The sequence below is a fragment of the Aquarana catesbeiana genome, linkage group LG01 (genome assembly GCF_042186555.1).
Source record: "Aquarana catesbeiana isolate 2022-GZ linkage group LG01, ASM4218655v1, whole genome shotgun sequence".
Classification (NCBI taxonomy): domain Eukaryota; kingdom Metazoa; phylum Chordata; class Amphibia; order Anura; family Ranidae; genus Aquarana; species Aquarana catesbeiana.
In genome coordinates, this window is record NC_133324.1 from 352871303 (window position 1) to 352890702 (window position 19400).

The window sequence follows — 19400 nt, forward strand, 5'->3', positions numbered from 1 at the left end:
CACCCCAAGCGCATTAGCATGATCACTCTGTGTGCCGGCGGGGAGATGGGAAATATCTCCCTCTGACCAGTTCTGCCATTAATAAAGTGCTACCATACCTCTCTTTCACTGCACCGGCTCTGCCATAAGAGAGTGTGTGTAATATATATATATATATATATATATATATATACATACATATACATACACATACACATATATACATACATACACGCGCATGTGTGTTTGAGCTTTGGGGTGCACACCCTATTGCAATAGGCTGCGCACACCTATGGCTGGTATACACAGGCCGCATATCGGTTGGTTCAACAGAAACTGGCTGACATTCAGCCAGTGTGTACTGCAGCTTGTCCGACAGAAGCCAATCTAACAATCATCTTTTATTGAATGGGCATGCTGGAAAACCATCATCAGCCAATGCCTGCCAGAGCTAATCAGTGTGTTCCGGTGGGGGGATCGTCTCCCAGGCAGGACACAAAGCCACAGCGGGGGGAGATCACCGCACTAACACTGCTCAGTTAGTATGGTGACCTCTCCGTTTTTTATAGTTCAACCCACTTCATTTGATTGGAAAAAAAAACCTTTGCTTTACTACTAGATTAAAAACATGGTTCACCTTTACCAAATAGTCAGCCTATGTGAATAAGTGACATCTGTAGATAAAAACAAGCTGGGCAGCTTTGACTAAAGTTTAACCGCTTACCGACCAGGCGCTGTCATTATACTCCCTACATACGATCACACAAAAATCCGACTGATTCGTACGTGATGACATACACCGGACTAAAATAAGGAAGTTGATAGCCAGTAGCCAATAGCTGCCCTAGCGTGGGTTTTTGTCCGCCGGACTAGCACACAGACGAGCGGATTCCTGGGTCCGGCGGAGTTACGACGTAAAGATTTGAAGCATGTTTCAAATCTAAAGTCCGTCAGATTTGCGGCTGGAAAAGTCCGCTGAAAGTCGGGGAAGCCCACACACGATTGGATTGTCAGCCGTATTTTGTCCGTCGCCGTCCGTCAGACTTTTGTAGATGAAAATTCCGACCGTGTGTACGCGGCATATGGCTGGCCCCTCATTATACAAGCTACTCATACCAAAACCATATAATATGAGGTCAAAACTAAACATAATTTATATGGAATCAAGCAGGCTCTTACACTACGTAGTTAAAGGTAAATATAAATCTAAAGGGAATTGAATAAGAAAATTGTATAATGTATGGCCAACTTAACATTGCATTATTATTAGTACAGCGACCTCTCATTTTATTTTATTTTTTCGCTCAGACCACTGGGTTGAGCGAAAAAAAGTTCCCTGCCTCCCTCCCTCCCAGCATAACTGAAATAGCTGTCTATATTCTGGTTTGTTGAGAGGTAATTGCAAATTTGCATTTCTCTATGATGACTTACTATGCAGCTGCATAACTCCCCATCTTTCTTTATACCATCCTAGAACGTTTAACAGCTGAAAACTGTACTTTCAAGTACCATTGTACTGTTCTCCACAAGGCCCTTTTAACACGATTGGACTGATCTGGTCCACCTGTCCGTTTTTCAGGTAGACCTGATCGGGCCATCCATTGTCCTCTATGGGGAGGCAGATGTCAGCGGATATGTGTCCACTGACACTCGCCTGGCATCCGATCCGACAAAATCCTCTGAAAACATATGACATGTGATACGTTTGCCATCCGTCCAGCGGGTCAGATCAGATGACAATCCGATGGAAACGGACATGTAGTCTGTTTCCAGCCGACCGCCCCATAGAGGAGAGCGGGCTCTGTCCTTGTCCACTCTGCATAGCGGAGCGGACATGGACCTGTCACCCGCTTGCTGAACTGGCCGAATTTCGATTTGTGTATACCCAACGTAACACTAGTTATTTTCCTGGTATCATGCAGCAAATGAACCATTGTTATTTGTATCACCTGCTATGATTATTATCTAGCCGCCTGCATTTTCTACCTCTCTCTAGTTAAATCTGCTTGCTCTTTCTGTTGACACTCTTAACCTTTGCTCTGTTTTACATGTATGATTTGTCAATAAATATTTTCAATATTAAGTAAATTATAGGAGCTGATTTGTAAGTATTGCCTAATATGGGCACACACATCTCTAACTTACAATGTAGAAATCTAGCTATTTTCACCTATATACTCTATTGTATTGCTGTTTCTCACTACATCTGTTTCTTTTATTAATATAGCTGGTAGTGCCTGAGCTGGCTGACCGACCCACCAGGCGAACTGCGAGAGGAAGCAGACTAATAATTGACAAAAATACACAGATTCAAAGCAAGATAATGCAAAAGCAAACAAGTGATCCCCTTGTATTCACACACCCAGTGGTATGTTAACAAAACAAATGCCAAGGACAAAAGAACAATCCTCAGCTGTCAGTATTATCATTTCAATTCTTTTGAGTAATAAAAAGGCTGACTAGTAAACTGTTTTACTATTTTAGGGCCCTGTAATACTTCCTCATATGAAGCCTAGAACAGCAGCCTCTCTCATCGAATCCCCAACCTATGGTGAGTACAGGCACTGATTTGCAGGTTATTTTTTCTGATCTCTATTGGCCCGTCTCTGTATACTGTCATACACCAGATTAACAAAACACTGCATTAAAGAGAACCTGTCAGCTTTGTTTAGAGGGTCTTAATGACTGCCATACTCTGCAAAATGGGAATGCCACGGTGACCAATAAGTGCACTCTCATTGGATAGTGAAAGTTAAGTCAGGCTCCTAGCAACACTGTGAGGTTAATTTACTAAAACTGAAGAGTGGAAATCTGGCGCAGCTATTTATGGTAGTCAATCAGCTTCTAACTTCAGTTTGTTCAATTAAGCTTCGACAATAAAATCTGGAAGCTGGTTTCTATGCAGAGCTGCACCAGATTTTGCACTCTTCAGTTTTAGTAAATCAACCCCACTGAAACGAGTTTCAGAGAGAAACAGATGCTGGTTTAATAGATAATTAATGAACTAGCAGGTATCTTGCAACATTTAATTTTAGGCAGAGCCTTTACTTTGAAATTATAGTGAACCTCACCACATACATTACAATCTCCTTTAAATCTACAGTAAAACCTTGGTTTGAGAGCGTTTTGCAAGACAAGCAAAACTTTTAAATAAAATTTGACTTAACAAGTGATGTCTTGACATACAAGTAGCGCCATGTCACAACAGAGTATAGAAGAGAAGAGAGGCGCCTCTAAGTGTAGCAATATGGTTACATTTGATGAAGGTACAACATTTAGAAATTCACACGGTTGATGATATAAACAGGCACATCTAAGTATACAGACATCCGGGGTAAAGCTGTCCACATAGACCATCCTTCTTCATTAAATGTAACCATATTACTACACTTAGAGGCGCCTCTCTTCTCTTTTATACTCTGTAGTACCTGCTGGATTTTGCTTCTAATCTCCTTGTGGTTACACAAACTATCACATTGCTATAATCTTTTTATATGGACTATAAACTGAAAGACCTATAAATAAATGGTTGTGGAATGAATCACCTGAGTTTCCATTATTTCTTATGGGGAAATTTGCTTTGATATACAAGTGCTTTGGATTACAAGCATGTTTCCGGAACTAATTACCCTCGCAATCCCAGGTTTTACTGTACGAACAACTATCGAGTGAAAGTGCTTGCCTGATTGGATACAAGTTTATTGGATAGATTGGGTAGGTCTTTATAATACATCATTTTGGTAAATCTAAATTCGATTTTACAAATATTGTATGATCAGATTGTAACATGAGGATCCCAAAGCTGGCCATACACCAAGCAATCTGATTGTACAATCTTCTGTATATTTATTAAAACTATAGGAGGACACACAAACAATACCTTCCGCTTGTATCAGATCAGTCAGACCGTGCAGTATGTAGTTGATGGTAAAAACAAAGGAGGTTGTGCAATCACACTGTATAGTGAGTGTGTGGTTACCTTTATACAGATGAAGCCAGATGTGCTTCCTAGAAGTAGACGCAGTCACACAAATCACTGCACCAGTCAGTGAACACAAAGTTGTAGGCTGGGATTCGCACCGCATTGCTGTGCACATCATATGCAATGTCTGTGAGATGCAAATTCAGCTATACAGTTTGTATGGCTGAAATTGCATCGCATTCACACCAAGATGGTGCAGGACCCTTGTTATTGGTCCGCACTGGAATCGGATTGCATGGGTGTTCACATATGCGTGAACCGAGACTCAATCACAAAGTTCTGTAGAAAGTTACTGTGAAATGTTTAAAGTGTCTGACAGGTTGACTTTAAAGCTTTTCTTACTGCTGCTGGTTATCTTTGCACTAGAGCATTTCATGGCGCCAGAGCTGACGGCACTGTGGAGTAGATGTGCTGTGTTAGAGCCCCTGCAGTATGTCCGGGAGAGGGAGGAAGAAACCTTTAGTGAGCTGGAGGTGAGACAAAACTCTAACAGAAAACATTTCAATTAAAGGGGACAAAAATGATCTTGATGACTACCTCGAATGTCAATCACTCATACAAGTGGAAAGGAACAAGGTAATGTAAGATTGTATGTCTCTTTCCTCAGATGCTGCGGGCAGCCGCTGAATCTGGAGTCAGCATCATGCTGTCCTCAGGTGAGTCAGGCCTTTAAATCCATCTTTATGAGTATGGAAGCCAAGCTGTCTTAACATGTACTGTAACTGTACCAAGTAAATTGGAAAGTATTATACGCAATTGTTTAAGTCATGTGCATTTCACAACTGGGAACTGGAAGCTGGTGTGGAAAGTGCTTGCAGTTTCCATTTAGGAATTCATAGGTCCGTGATCGAGGTAATACTGGTCTTACTGAGGTCTGCAGACAAATCAACATTTAAGCATAATATTCCTTTTTTATTTAGGAAAATCCTATTATTTGAATTATTATTACAGGTACTTATATAGCGCCGTCTATTAATGCAGCGCTTTACATATATATTATTCATTCACATCAGTCCCTGCCCTTTAAGCAGCTTGCATTCGGATCTCCCTAACTCACATTCATACATATATATATATATATATATATACTAGGCCCAATCTAGACAGGAGCCAATTAACCTACCATCATATCTCTGGAGTGTGGGAGGAAACCGGAGTACCCGGAGGAAACCCACGCAGGCACAGGTAGAACATGCAAACGCCAGGCAAGTAGTGCCGTGGTTGGGATTCCAACCGACAACCCTAGTGCTGCTAGGTGGAAGGGACACTTAGCCACTGTGCTACCCTATTTATGTCAATGCAGATGAATAATGGGATGCAGCCCTTCACTATGGGGAGGCAGGACAATATATTGCTGAATAGGTACATAACCTAAATTCATTATGTTTACTGATGATCATGATTGGAATTTCAGTGTTTTTTTTTTTTTCTTTACAGAAGTGTCACTTGAGGTATCTGAAGCTGACCACTCCAGACCCATAGTATTTACTCCTGAAGAAGGAAGGTAAGATTTAAGATTTAGTTGATAAACGCCAACAATGGCTCACAAAGATTTTACAACCTAAGGAAGGTTACAGCAAATCACAGGGCCAGCAGGGAGACAGACAGGTTCTTAAAGAAAGAAGAGCTTGTAGTAAAGACCTTTCCAATATTGTTCAAAAACACATGCATGGCCATCGTTCACATTATATGTGGTATTTGTGGAATAAGGCAATGGCACAGAGGCGTAACTAGAACCTTCAGGCCCCGGTGCAAGAAACCATGATGGGCCCCCCCTTCCATCCGAGCCCCGGGCTTCCAATTTTGGGAGGGTATCCATGGACATCCTCCCAAAACCGTGCTTCCTGCATGACCCCTGGGACATGCATCCAGCGCAATCACAGCGGCCCTTTACCATGTGATCAGCTGATCACATGTAAACAGACTTGCCGATTATCCACAGCCCTTTCCTCCCACGCTGTGTCTGTGTTAGGAAAGGATTGCCGTTAACTGTCAAGAATGTCAGTAAATTGTTTACACTGATAATTAGTGCCTCAATTATCAGTGCCATCTATCAGTGCTGCCCATCAGTGCTCATCAATGCCACCTATCAGTGCCCATCACTTCCACCTACAAGTATTACCTATCAGTACTCATTAATGCCGCCTATTAGTGCCCATCAATTCTGCCTATCAGCACCACCTATCAGTGCTCATTAATGCCGCCTAACAGCGTCCATCAGTGCCACCTATCAGTACTCTTCAATTCTGCCCAGCAAAGCCCATCAATACTGTCTGGGTTCTGCCTATCAGTGTTCCTCAGTGCCCATCAATGCCACCTATCAGTGCCTCCTATCAGTGCTGCCTATCAGTGCTCATCAATGTGGCCTATCAGTGCTCATCAGTGCCTCCTATCAGTGCCAATCAGTGGCTTCTATCAGTGCCAATTAGTGCCTTCTATCAGTGCCCATCAGTGCCTTTTATCAGTGCCTCCTATCAATGCCTCCCATCAGTGCTCATCTGTGCCCATAAATGCCTCCTATCAGTGCCCATAAATGCCAATCAGTGCCCATTAGTGCCTATCAGTGCCCATGAGTGCCTTCTATCAGTGCCCATGAGTGCCTTCTATCAGTGGCCATCAGTGCCTTCTATCAGTGCTCATCAGTGCCTTCTATCAGTGCTCATCAGTGCCTTCTATCAGTGCTCATCAGTGCCTTCTATCAGTGCTCATCAGTGCCTTCTATCAGTGCTCATCAGTGCCTTCTATCAGTGCTCATCAGTGCCTTCTATCAGTGCTCATCAGTGCCTTCTATCAGTGCCCATCAGTGCCTTCTATCAGTGCTCATCAGTGAATGCTATTTATTTCCATCAGTGCCATCTGCATTCTGCGCAGCTCTGAGCGGAGATCGTGTGTCATGGAACAGTAGCACAGAGACACCGGCATTAATGTTCTATTTGCCCGTCCATCCTCTCGGGCAGGGGATGAGAGAGGACACACAGCTGATCTCACTGCTCCCCCTTCTCCCCTCTCTGTGCTCTCTAGGCAGTCTAGTGTGAAGCTAAGGAGCTCACATTTCCTGCGGAGCACACAGGAGAGGGGAGGGGGGGGGGGCAGTGAGATCAGCTGTGTGTCCTCTCTCATCCCCTGCCAGAGAGGACGGATGGGCAAATAGAACGTTAATGCCGGTGTCTCTGTTGTGCTATTGTTCCATGACACACGATCTCCACTCAGAGCCGCATGTGAAGAGCAACCCCGCTGGGCCCCCCCGACAGTGGCGGAATGCCGGGCCCCGTCGCAATTGGGACTGTTGCGACCCTGGTAATTCCGCCACTGCAATGGCAGGATCTTAAATGAAAGCTTTACCTTTTCTGAAAGTGTTTAAAATGGAAAATAAACTCATTATACTTTAGTAATTATATTAAATGTTCATTGACACTTGTACGACTTGTCATCCGACTTTGTCATACCCCACGTTTTCCAATGATAGCCGTTCATATATGTACGACTTAAAGTTGCAGCGACTTAAAAGTAGTTCATGCACTACTTTGATCCGGCTTTCATTCAACTTGAAGGCCATAGACCTAAATGTTAACCCTCAAAAGTTGCATAAAAGTTGTACCTGAATGTTTTACATGCAACTGCTGTGCAACATTGTCCATTATCTTTGGTCAGAGTCACATCCAAGTCATACCCATCCAAAGTTGCGTCAAAGTTGCCTAATTTTTTTTTTCACTGCATTTTCTAGTGTCATAGCTCTTTGACTTTTTAAAGCATGACACAACTTGTCCAGGTATCGCTGCACTGGACATTTTAGTAATACACTTTACCGCAAAGGGTGGTCCTACCATCTGAGGGAAAGAACAGTTAAATGAAATAGAACAGCTAAACGAAGTATCATTATAGTGAGAAGGTTACTTTTTTTAATGAAAATACTAAACAGGTTATACTTACCTGCTCTGTGCAATGATATTGCTCTGAGTGGCCTGATCCCAGGGTTGCCAACCGTCAGTAAATTTACTGAGAGTTTGTAAAAATCTGTGATTTTTTTTTAGAACTGTCTAAATATCAGGGGCTGATAATTTGTCATGCTGTGTTGAGTTTTTAATGCAGAAGCAGGCAAATTACTTTTTAGGGGTATTGTCAGTGTTTTCATATTGTGTTTATACTGTGTTAATATTAGTTGTCTTAGTTTTTAATAGGATGTCTGTCATTTTTTCAGGTCGCCAGTAAAAAAAAAAAAGTGCTCCGCCAGTAAAAAAAAATGCTGCGGGAGGTTGGCAACACTGCCTATTCCTCTTCTTCTGTGGTCCCCCACTAGCGCTCCTGGATCCTCCTCTTTTCTGTCTGCCCCCATAGCTAGCTGCTTGCTATGAGGGCAAACATGCAGGCACAATCCCGAGCCAGGCTGTGTGTGTCTATAAACCACGCAGCCCCGCCCCCCCACTCTCTGTTGCCAGTGAGGAATGAGAGCAGCACTGCATGGAACAAGATCGGACTTGGGTAAGTATTTAGGGGGGCTGGAGAGGTTTTTTTTTTACGTTAATGCAGAGAATGCATTAAGATAAAAAAAAAAAAAAAAACCTCTAGCCTATAAAACCGCATTAAGCTTATTCTGTAAACACTGTGCAGATATTTTATATATTGGTGGTTGCACTTTCAGGAAAAAATAAAAAATGTGCCAACTTGATTTTTATTAAAATACAGGCACCATATAGTATGCATATTTGATAGAAAATCTATTTCGTATAGCCCCAAACAATGTTTGTGTTCTATAGCTACACAACCTAAAGACCTCTGGTCATATCTGTATGAAGATAAATTTGGGCATTGCTTACAGCAAGATAGTAGTTTATGGGTTAACGCTTGAGCAATATAAAACTGCTGTGATTAATCATTCACATAATGTTTAATGTCATTTTTAATAACTTTACTTCTCTGGAAATATCACTATTCAGCAGAACATCTTCAGGCCTGATCACGTCAGGGCTTCTATTTTTAAAAAGCTTTTCATGAATAAGCCTGTACTGTGATGTGAATGATCCTTGTGTGTGGCCTAAACCTTTCTGTCATATGAAATACAGGCTACTGTTGTGTCCTTGTTCCCTGTTTTTACTTCTCCATTCCTTTCCCTACCGGTGATTTGCATTCTCCCTCCGATCTGTCCATCCTTATACTTGTTTTAGGTAGTGCAGATGCAGTCAGTTTTCATAATGGAGTTAATTAAGGCCCCATACAGGTTCCACCACCCACACAAATTATGTGAATGGAAGGAATCCCCAAAGCCCACCTCACCCCAGTGGCTGCAGCATCACAAAAAGTTTCCCAGCATGTCCCTTCAACAAAAGTCAAACATTCAACTCCTGTTGAGCAGAGACGGCCACGTGCTGATGACTGACTGAATTGGCTGAATCCGTGTATAGGCAGTTTTAGTGCTACATTGTTGGATACGTAAAGCAGTTTCCAATTCTAGTGGAAGTGTAAAGTGCACAGTCAAAACTAAGTGTATATTATTATTATTATAATACAGGATTTATATAGCGCCAACAGTTTGCACAGTGCTTTACAACATGAGGGCAGACAGTACACTTACAATACAAATCAATACAGGAGGGATCAGAAGGCCCTGCTCATTAGAACTTACAATCTAGAAGGGAGGGTCAAGTGGAAACAAAAAGGTAATAACTGTGGGGGATGAGGTGATGGAGAAAATGAAAAACACTGTTAGGTGTGGGTAGGATAGTCTTCTCTGAAGAGGAGGGTTTTCAGGGATCATCTAAAAGCTAATAGAGTAGGAGATAAGCGGACAGATTTGGGTAGGGCATTCCACAGGATTGGAGAGGCTTTGGAAAAGTCCCGGAGGCGAGCATGGGAGGAGGTGATGATACAAATACCAAATGTGTGTAAACAATTGATACAAAATGACAAAAAAACTTGAAACAAACCAGTGAAACAAAGTCTGAAAAACAAGAGTCCTGAAATGAAATAAAAAATGTATTGATGCAAAAAACTTTTAAAAAGCGAGTTCAAAATTATGGTCAATGTTAAAAAACAATCTTAACCACTTAAGGACTGCCCACGGCATATATACTGTGGCAGGGCGATCCTATTGCGTGAAATGACGTACCTGTACATTGTTTCGTGCACGAGACACTGTGGGCGAGCCCCCTGCACGGCAGGGGAGTGATGTCCGTCGGCCACCCGCGATCGCTCCTCAGAGAGGCAAAATGGGGATGTCTATGTAAACAAAGCAGATCCCAGTTCTGACAGGGCAGTCTAGAGAGATCGTCTGTTCCTAGTGATCAGGAACAGCGATCTCTCTGTACCAGTCAGTGCACTCCCCCCACAGTTAGAAACACCTCCCTAGGACACACTTAACCCCTTGATCAACACCTAGAGTTAACCCCTTCCCTGCCAGTGTCATTTATACAGTGATCAGTGCATTTCTTTTAGCTCTGATCACTGTAATAATGTCACTGGTCTCAAAAAAAGTGTTGCATCTGTCTGCCGCAATGTCGCAGCCCCGCTAAAAATTGCTGATCACCGCCATTACTAGTAAAAAAATAAATAAAAATGTCATAAATCTATCCTCTATTTTGTAGATGCTATAACTTTTGTGCAAACCAATCAATATACACTTATTGCGCTTTTTTTTTTTTTTTTTAACCAAAAATATATAAAGAATACATATTGGCCTAAACTGATAAATACATTTGTTTTTTTTATTGGATATGTATTACAGCAAAAAGTTAAAAATATTGTTTATTTTTTTTCAAAATGGTCGGTCTTTTTTTGTTTATAGTGCAAAAAATAAAAACCACAGAGGTGATCAAATACCACCAAAAGAAAGCTCTATTTGTGGGGAAAAAAAGGACACCAATTTTATTTGGGAACAGCGTTGCATGACTGCGCAATTGTCAGTTAAACTAATGCAGTGCCGTATCGTAGAAAATGGCCTAGTCATTAAGAGGGCAAATCCTTCTGGGGCTGATGTGGTTAATAACAAAAAATGATGTTATCACTATTGATGAAACTATTAGATAAGCACCTGAATGACCGCAACATACAGGGATATACAATGTAATACTGACATATAATCACACACAGGTTGGACTTGATGGACTTCTGTCTTTTTTCAACCTCACCTACTATGTAACTATGTAACTATGATGTGTATAAAAAAAAAAAAAACAGTCCATCTGTGAATCAACTGCTAGATCCAATAAAAATGTCCATCCAATGACCAGTAAAACAATACAAAAGTAAATGTTCAGTGCAAACATATCCAAAAATACTTCGTCGCCATGCTGAAGAATAAATAGATGGCAGCTTACCAGATCCAAAAAGGATCTATAAATGCGCATCTCCACACTGGGAACTCAGCTGTTGATGATCACTTGCTGGAACTCAGGCTGAACACCGACTGCACCTGCTGCTGAAGAAATCCCAACAGGATCCTAGTGTACGTGTCCCCACCAGCGTAATTCAGCTAGTTATGATCAGTCGCTGGGACTCACATTAGACACCGGCTTGAAGTGCTCAAAAATAAGCGTGTTGGAGAGATAGAAAAAAGCTCATAGTGCATTACCTTTTTAAGCAGATAAAAGTTTAATAAAAAGTTGCACGTACAAAAAATTAGATAAAATAGCACAATAATGTGAGCATGACTGCCTGCAGTATGGTCTATGCTCTAATACGCCACACTGTTGGCTCCTTGTCCGACACGTTTCCCCTGAATAGGGCATCAACTGGGATTGGAGGCTAGCTTGTGGCGTTAATCCCATTTCCTTAAGGCTGTTATAGCACTAACAATAGCGCCTGTAAAGAGCCTCTCCTCTCACTCCAGTGTGAAAGCCTGAGTGCTCTCACACTGGAGCGGTGCGCTGGCAGGACACCAAAAAAAGTCCTGCAAGCAGCATCTTTGCACCGCTATAGGAGCGGTGTATACACTGCTCCTACAGTGCCCCTGCCCATTGAAATCAATGGGCAGCGTCGCCGAACCGCCAGCAAAGTGCCGCTTTATGGACAGATTTAACTCTTTTTTGGCCGCTAGCGGGGGTTAAAAGCGCCCCGTTAGCAGCCGAAAAAACAAGAAATGATGGTAAAGCGCTGCTAAAAACAGCTGTGCTTTTCCGCCGATGCCCCCAGTGTGAAAGCAGCCTTAAGGTTGTTTTTAACATAACCATAATTTTGAACTCACTTATTAGAGGTTTTTTGCACCAATAGATTTTTTTTTTTCATTTCAGGACTGATTGAGGACTTGTTTTTCAGACTTTGTTTTACTGGTTTGTTTCAAGTTTTTTTATTTTGTATCAATTGTTTACACACATTTGGCATTTGTATATAGGTCTATGAACCTATACACTTAGTTTTGACAGCACACATTAAACTTATTACTACATTACCCACCAATCCAGGGATTTGTTTTTTTATAGTTCAGCAGTATTTCACTATATTAGCCAAGAGCACCCTTTTTTTTTTAAATTGTACCAGTTTCCAATTCTAAATAAACATATGCTACAGCTCCACTGACTGAAATGACACTAGATTTCAGCTTCAGCAATGCCTATTTCCACTCTGTATCACTTTGAATACCATACTTTAATACTTCATAATTGTTCTGTGGACCTTTTATTGACATTCCAATGTTGGAGTGTGTGTATGTACAGTATCTCACAAAAGTAAGTATACCCTTCACATTTTTGTAAATGTTTTATTCTATCTTTTCACGTGACAACACTGAGGAAATGACACTTTTCTACAATGTAAAGTAGTGAGTGTTAACTTGGTCATTACTGCCCTGATCCACAGAGATCAAACAGGCTTCATGCCCGGGAGAGGAACTGACATTAATATCAGACACCTTCATACTCAGACAGAGCAGACGAGGTGACTAAAGGAGCGGTGGCCTCACTCGACGCGGAGAAGGCTTTTGACTCTGTCGAGTGGGGCTACTTATGGGAAGTGCTCTCGCGATTCGGGTTCGGCCCGGGTTTCACAAAATGGCTCCGCATGCTATACCAGGGCCCTTCAGCTAAAATACGTACCAATGGATGCCTGTCAGGGAAGTTCCAATTGTTTTGAGGCACGCGACAGGGGTGCCCCCTCTCCCCGGGCCTATTTGCTCTGGCGGTGGAACCCCTGGCTATATTGCTGAGGGCCGACCCTGGGGTGAAGGGACTCCAGGTAGGTCCAATTGACTAGAAGTTATCGCTGTACGCGGATGACGCTCTGCTCTACTTAGCGGATGCGTCGTCCTCTTTGCAGACTGCACTGGATCTGATTAATCGATTCGGCGGGTTCTCAGGGATTCGCATTAATTGGGACAAGTCGGTTCTTTTCCCGCTCCATGCCTCGACCCCTAGGGTGCCACATCCGCAGCTCAAATGGGTAGATGACTTAAAATATCTGGGGATTAAAATTAGCGGTAAAGTTCAGGACTACATAGACAATAATTTGCGACCACTCATGACATGACAGCTTACGGCTAGGTGTGCCGCTTGGCGTTCCCTTCCATTGACCCCTGTTGGCAGAGTCAATTTGCTAAAAATGATTTTCCTTCCTAAATACCTCTACTTCTTCCGTAACACTCCCATACACATCCCTAGGACTTTTTTCCGAAGGTTGGAGAGTCTGCTGATACACTTTGTCTGGGCTGGGAGGCCACGCAGATCTTATATCTCCCACTCTCGGGATAAATTTATTATTGGGCAGCTGTTCTGGTCACGATTCGGTGGTGGTTCTCCCAGCCCACACAGAATCCGGCGGTCACTCTGGGTTCCTTTGCTGCACTGAGCAATCTCCCGTTTCGTGGACTCAGGGCCAGTTCGTCCATGACAACCCCGATGCAAACCACCGTGAGGGTCTGGCAGGAGGCTAGGAAAATATATGGGAAGCCCAATCACATCTCACCTCACATGCCCCATGGGGAAACCCTATGCTCCCTCACTTTTACAGTATACCAGACCCCTCTCTCTGGGCAAAAAAGGAATCCTTACATTAAAACATATAGTTCAGGACGGTAGGCTTATGACTTTCCAAGTCCTGAGGCAATCTTTCGTTATCCTGTCATCCTTCCAATTCAGGTACTGGCAGCTGAAGCACGTCTTTGAAGCTCAGTTCCCTGCCCCCCCTCATTCTGGAACCAGATTCCATTGAATGGCTCTTGATTTCCAGTGTGATGGGGAAGCCTCTCTCAACACTATATCTATATCTTACAGTGGAATACGATGCCAAACTAACCAAAACCTGGGAAAGGTGGAGGGTTGATATTCCCTCTTTGGACGAGGAGGAATGGAAGGAGTGTATAATCTCCTACATTCCTTCTATGATTGCTGCAAAGGATAGGTTCATACAATTTAAGTTCCTAAACAGAGCGTATTTCACCCCACAGAGACTGGCGCGCATCAACCATCAAAGAGACCAAAACTGTCAGAGATGTAGGCAGGAGGTGGGCACTTTCTGGCACATGGTCTGGTCTTGTCCCAAACTCCGACCCTTTTGGTCAGCAGTGACCTCCACGCTAAGCAACGTCATAGGCTCAAACTTACCGGTGGATCCCCAAATACTATTGCTCAGTCATCTGGAGGATGTTGAGGGAGATAGGTATAGTAAATTGTGTCTAACCTTCGCACTATATTATGCTAGGCGTGAAATTTTACTGGGATGGAAACTAGTAGAGCCTCCTACTCTGGCCTCGTGGAGAAGGTCGGTGAATGCGGTACTCCCCCTGTATAGATTGACGTATGAAAGTAGGCAATGCCCAGGGAAGTTTGATAAAATCTGGTCCTCCTGGGTGGACGCCTCTGGGGACCCTGAACCCCCTACCCCATAATTATGATGTGAAACACATTGGAGGACATCCTACATCTCATGTCTACTCTTCTTGTGCCCGTTTCCCTTCATCCCCTCCAGCCGCCCCTAACAGGCTTGAATGAATATTGGTTACTTACTTTATAGTATCTAAGAGTTTATAACACTATAATGCCATGAGGAGTATTGTTAAGTGAAACTTCTGACATTTGCACAACTGGAATGTCTGATAAATAGTGATATAGTAGATTTTACTGTCATTATTCTCACCGCATTGAATGTACTAACTTCTCTTGTATTGTAATGCTGATTTGTTCAATAAAAATTTTCTGTTAAAAAAAAAAAGTAGTGAGTGTACAGCTTGTATAACAATGTACATTTGCTGTCCCCTCAAAATAACTCAACACACAGCCATTAACCACTTGCCACCCGGCCTATAGCAAAATGACGGCCGGGCGGTGGTTGCATTATCCTGACTGGGCGTCATATGACATCCAGCAGGATAACAGCCGCCGCGCACCCGTGAAAGCGCGCATCACAGCGATTGGTGGTGTCAGTCTGACACACCGCTACAACAATCTCGGTAAAGAGCCTCCGACAGAGGCTCTTTACCACGTGATCAGCCGTGTCCAATCACGGCTGATCACGATGTAAACAGGAAGAGCCGTTGATCAGCTTTTCCACACTCGCGTCTGACAGACGCGAGTAGAGGAGAGCCGATCGGCGGCTCTCCTGACAGGGGGGTCTGCGCTGATTGTTTATCAGCGCAGCCCCCCCCCCGCGGATGCCCACACTGGACCACCAGGGAAGCCGCCAGGACCAACAGGGAACCCCCAGCATGTGGATGGCCAGGTATGTACCCCATGGCCATTCACATATAAAAAAAATATGCCCAATACATGCCAATCAGTGCCCACAAATGGGCACTGACTGGCAACATTATGGATCAGTACAGACAAGCAATGCCACCCATCAGTGCCACCTCTCAGTGCCCATCCATGCTCATTAGTGCCAATTATCAGTGCCACCCATAAGTACCCATCAGTGCCACCCATAAGTATCCATCAGTGCCACCTATGAGTGTCCATCAGTGCCGCATACCAGTGCCGCCTATCAGTGCCACCTCATTGGTGCCACTTCATCGGTGCCGCCTTATCAATGCCCGTCAGTGCAGCCATATCAGTGCCCGTGATTGAAGAAGAAAACTTACTTATTTACAAAAAATTTTAACAGAAACAAAAGAAAATTTTTTTTTTTCTAAATTTTAGATCTTTTTTTATTTGTTGCACAAAAAATAAAAATCGCAGAGGTGATCGAATACCACCAAAAGAAAGCTATATTTGTGGGAACAAAATGCTGAAAATTTAGTTTGGGTACAGTGTTGCATAACCGCGCAATTGTCATTCAAATTGCGACAGCGCTGAAAGCTGAAAATTGGCTTGGGCAGGAAGGTGTAAAAGTGCCTGGTATTGAAAGTAGTTAATGTCTAAAGCGCTGGCAACAAACGTGAATACACCCCTAAGTGAAAATGTCCAAAATGGGCCCAATTAGCCATTTTCCCTCCCCGGTGTGATGTGACTCATTAGTGTTACAAGGTCTCAGGTGTGAATGGGGAGCAGCAGGTGTGTTAAATTTGGTGTTATCGCTCCCACTCTCTCATACTGGTCACTGGAAGTTCAACATGGCACCTCATGGCAAAGAACTCTCTGAGGATTAAAAAAAAAAAAAAAAAGAATTGTTGCTCTACATAAAGATGGCCTAAGGCTAGGCTATAAGAAGATTGCCAAGACCCTGAAACTGAGCTGCAGCACGGTGGCCAACAATACTGGTTTGCTACCTAAAGTATACAAAATAGGAAAACCAAGCCACATCCCACAATATTTGGAGGAAAAAATGGAGAATTGTGCCCCAGGGATTGTACAGGCAAGGGACAGAACCAAAAGAAAAGTACAAAAAGTATTGAACAAGTAGAGAAAATGTTATATATATATATATATATATATATATATATATATATATATATATATATAAATAAAACTTGTGTCATACAAACATATTACATATAAAATCTTAGTTATAAAAACAAGAGAAAATATGGTCTAGTTACAACAAATATACAGCCAACATCTGAAACACATGAAAGGTCTCGTAGTAAGAGGCCAAATTGTTCATATAGATTTCAAGGTGCTCAACATATTTTGGAATAAATTATTACATTCCTTCTTCAGGGCTAGTTAAAGGTAAGCTGTATTATCTAGCATGAAGATAAATGAGTAAAATTAATTATAGTGTCATGTGTAAACATATTGATGGGAAAGGTGGAAATGCCACGGCGAAAAAATTTTAGGACCGTTTAAGAATCGAAAAATACTTACAGAAAATAGAACCATACAAGCATATTAAGGAAGACTTTTGAGCAAGGATCCACGTCATCCCAAGACCTCAACATACGCATCAGTATCAAACCATTTTACAGATGATATTGGTTTTTACAGTGCGAGGGGAGAGGGGCGAGATCGAGTGCTGCAGCGCTGTGGGCTGGATGTGTAGTGCCCACAGCGCTGATATGTGCCCACTCCAGCCATTCATCCTCAGCCATCCATGCTCAGTCGTACCCAGCAATACTCAGTCACACTCAGCCATACCCAGCAATACTCAGCCATACTCGGCCATATCCAGCAATACTCAGCCATACTCGGCCATACCCGGCAATACTCAGTCATACCCAGCAATTCTCAGCCGTACTCAGCAGTACCCATCCATCCCCAGCCATCCCATCCATACTCATTCATGCTCAGTCATCCCATCCATACACAGCCATCCCCATCCATGGCTCATCCATCCCCATTCATGCTCACCCATGCCACATCAGTTCTCATCCATGCCACATCCATGCCACTAGAGTGCCTCACAAAAGTGTAATAGGTAGTCAAATTAGATTTGAAACTTATGCCCCTAGAACACCTGACGGTGCTCCCTGCATGTTGGGCCTCTCTATGTGGCCAGGCTGTGTAAAAGTCTCACATATGTGGTATCGCCATACTGAGGAGTAGGAGAATCTATTTTGGGGTGTAATTTTTGGTATGTACATGCTGTGTTAGAAATATTGTATAAATGGACTTGTAGAAAAAATGACATGTTCAAAAGACTCATTATGCCTCATAGATTATACATTGGGTTGTTTTCTTTCCAAAATGGGGTCATTTTTGGGGCATTTCCATTGTCCTAGTGCTCCAGGGACTTCAAAAGTGTAAGAGGTAGTCCAGAAATTAGATGTGTAATTTATGCTCCAAGAACGCCTGGTGGTGCTCCCTGCATGTTGCGCCTCTATATGTGGCCACGCTGTTTAAAAGTCTCTCACATGTGGTATCGCCATACTCAGGAGGAGTAGTAGAATGTGTTTTGGGGTGTACTTTGTGCTATGCATATGCTGTGTGTGAGAAATAACCAACTAATATAACAATTTTGTGAAAAAAAAAATCTTGATTTTGCAAAGAATTGTGGGAAAAAATTACAACTTCAAAAAAACTCACTATGCCTCTTACTAAATACCTTTGGAATGTCTACTTTCCAAAAAGGGGTCATCTGGGGAGTATTTGTATTTTTCTGGCATGTTAGGGTCTCACGACATGAGATAGGCCATCAGTACTTCAGGTGTGATCAATTTTCAGAGATCGGCACCATAGCTTGTGGACTCTATAACTTTCACAAAGACCAAATAATTTACACCAATTTGGCTTATTTTTACCAAAGATATGTAGTAGTGTAAATTTTGCCCAAAATTTATGAAGAAAAATTACTAATTTGCTAAATTTTATAACAAAGAAAATTTCATTTTTTTTACAGAATTTTCGGTCTTTTTTTCTTTTATAGCGCAAAAAATAAAAAAAAAACAGTGGTGATTAAATACCACCAAAAGAAAGCTCTATTTGTGTGAAAAAGGGACAAAAATTTCATTTGGGTACAGTGTTGCATGACTGAGTAATTGTCATTCAAAATGTGAGAGCACCGAAAGCTGAAAACTGGTAAGAAAGGGGGTTTAAGTGCCCAGTGGTCAAGTGGTTAAACAATTAAATTGTTTAGAATATCTAAAATATTGAAAATAACCTAATCCAACTAGTGCTGTCCAACTGGTATTTATTGTCATACTGTTGGTCTTTTACTTATGCACAGCCCTACTCCTATCACTGTGTGTATCTCGGGAGCATATATGTCTAAGGTATCCCCCTTTCCCTTGTGTCTCCTTCCCCTTTTTCAACACACACTTCAAGTGTTGATATCATTTAGGAGCTACCTTTCAACCTAATTTGCATATACTTACTATATATACTCTTTATGTTTAGGGGATCCCTCTCTTTGGCAGTACCCAACCCTCGTGGACTCCTCAGCTACTTACTGCGCTTCTTGCATCCTTTATGCCTTTTCCCTTCCCTCCACATCCCTATAGAGTGGCAAATTATACTCTTTCCCATTCTCCATTACAAACTGATGAATTGAACAAAATCGTTATCATCTGTAAAATGGTTTGATACCGATGCGTATGTTGAGGTCTTGGGGTGCCGCAGATCCTTGCTTAAAAGTGGTCCTTAATATGCTTGTATGGTTCTATTTTCTGTAAGTATTTTTCGATTCTTAAATGGCCCTACCTGCC

General features: G+C 42.4%; 1 protein-coding gene across 1 annotated transcript in view; it reads left to right on the plus strand.

Moving 5' to 3' along the window:
- The window catches only part of REC8 (REC8 meiotic recombination protein), an 84589-nt gene that overhangs the window by 60178 nt on the left and 5011 nt on the right, over positions 1–19400 (plus strand). Inside the window, exons 12-16 of the mRNA XM_073610954.1 lie at positions 2207–2347; positions 2464–2530; positions 4328–4434; positions 4569–4617; positions 5399–5465. Of these exons, the coding sequence (XP_073467055.1) occupies positions 2207–2347; positions 2464–2530; positions 4328–4434; positions 4569–4617; positions 5399–5465 (431 nt within the window). The remainder of the gene's footprint in view (positions 1–2206; positions 2348–2463; positions 2531–4327; positions 4435–4568; positions 4618–5398; positions 5466–19400) is intronic.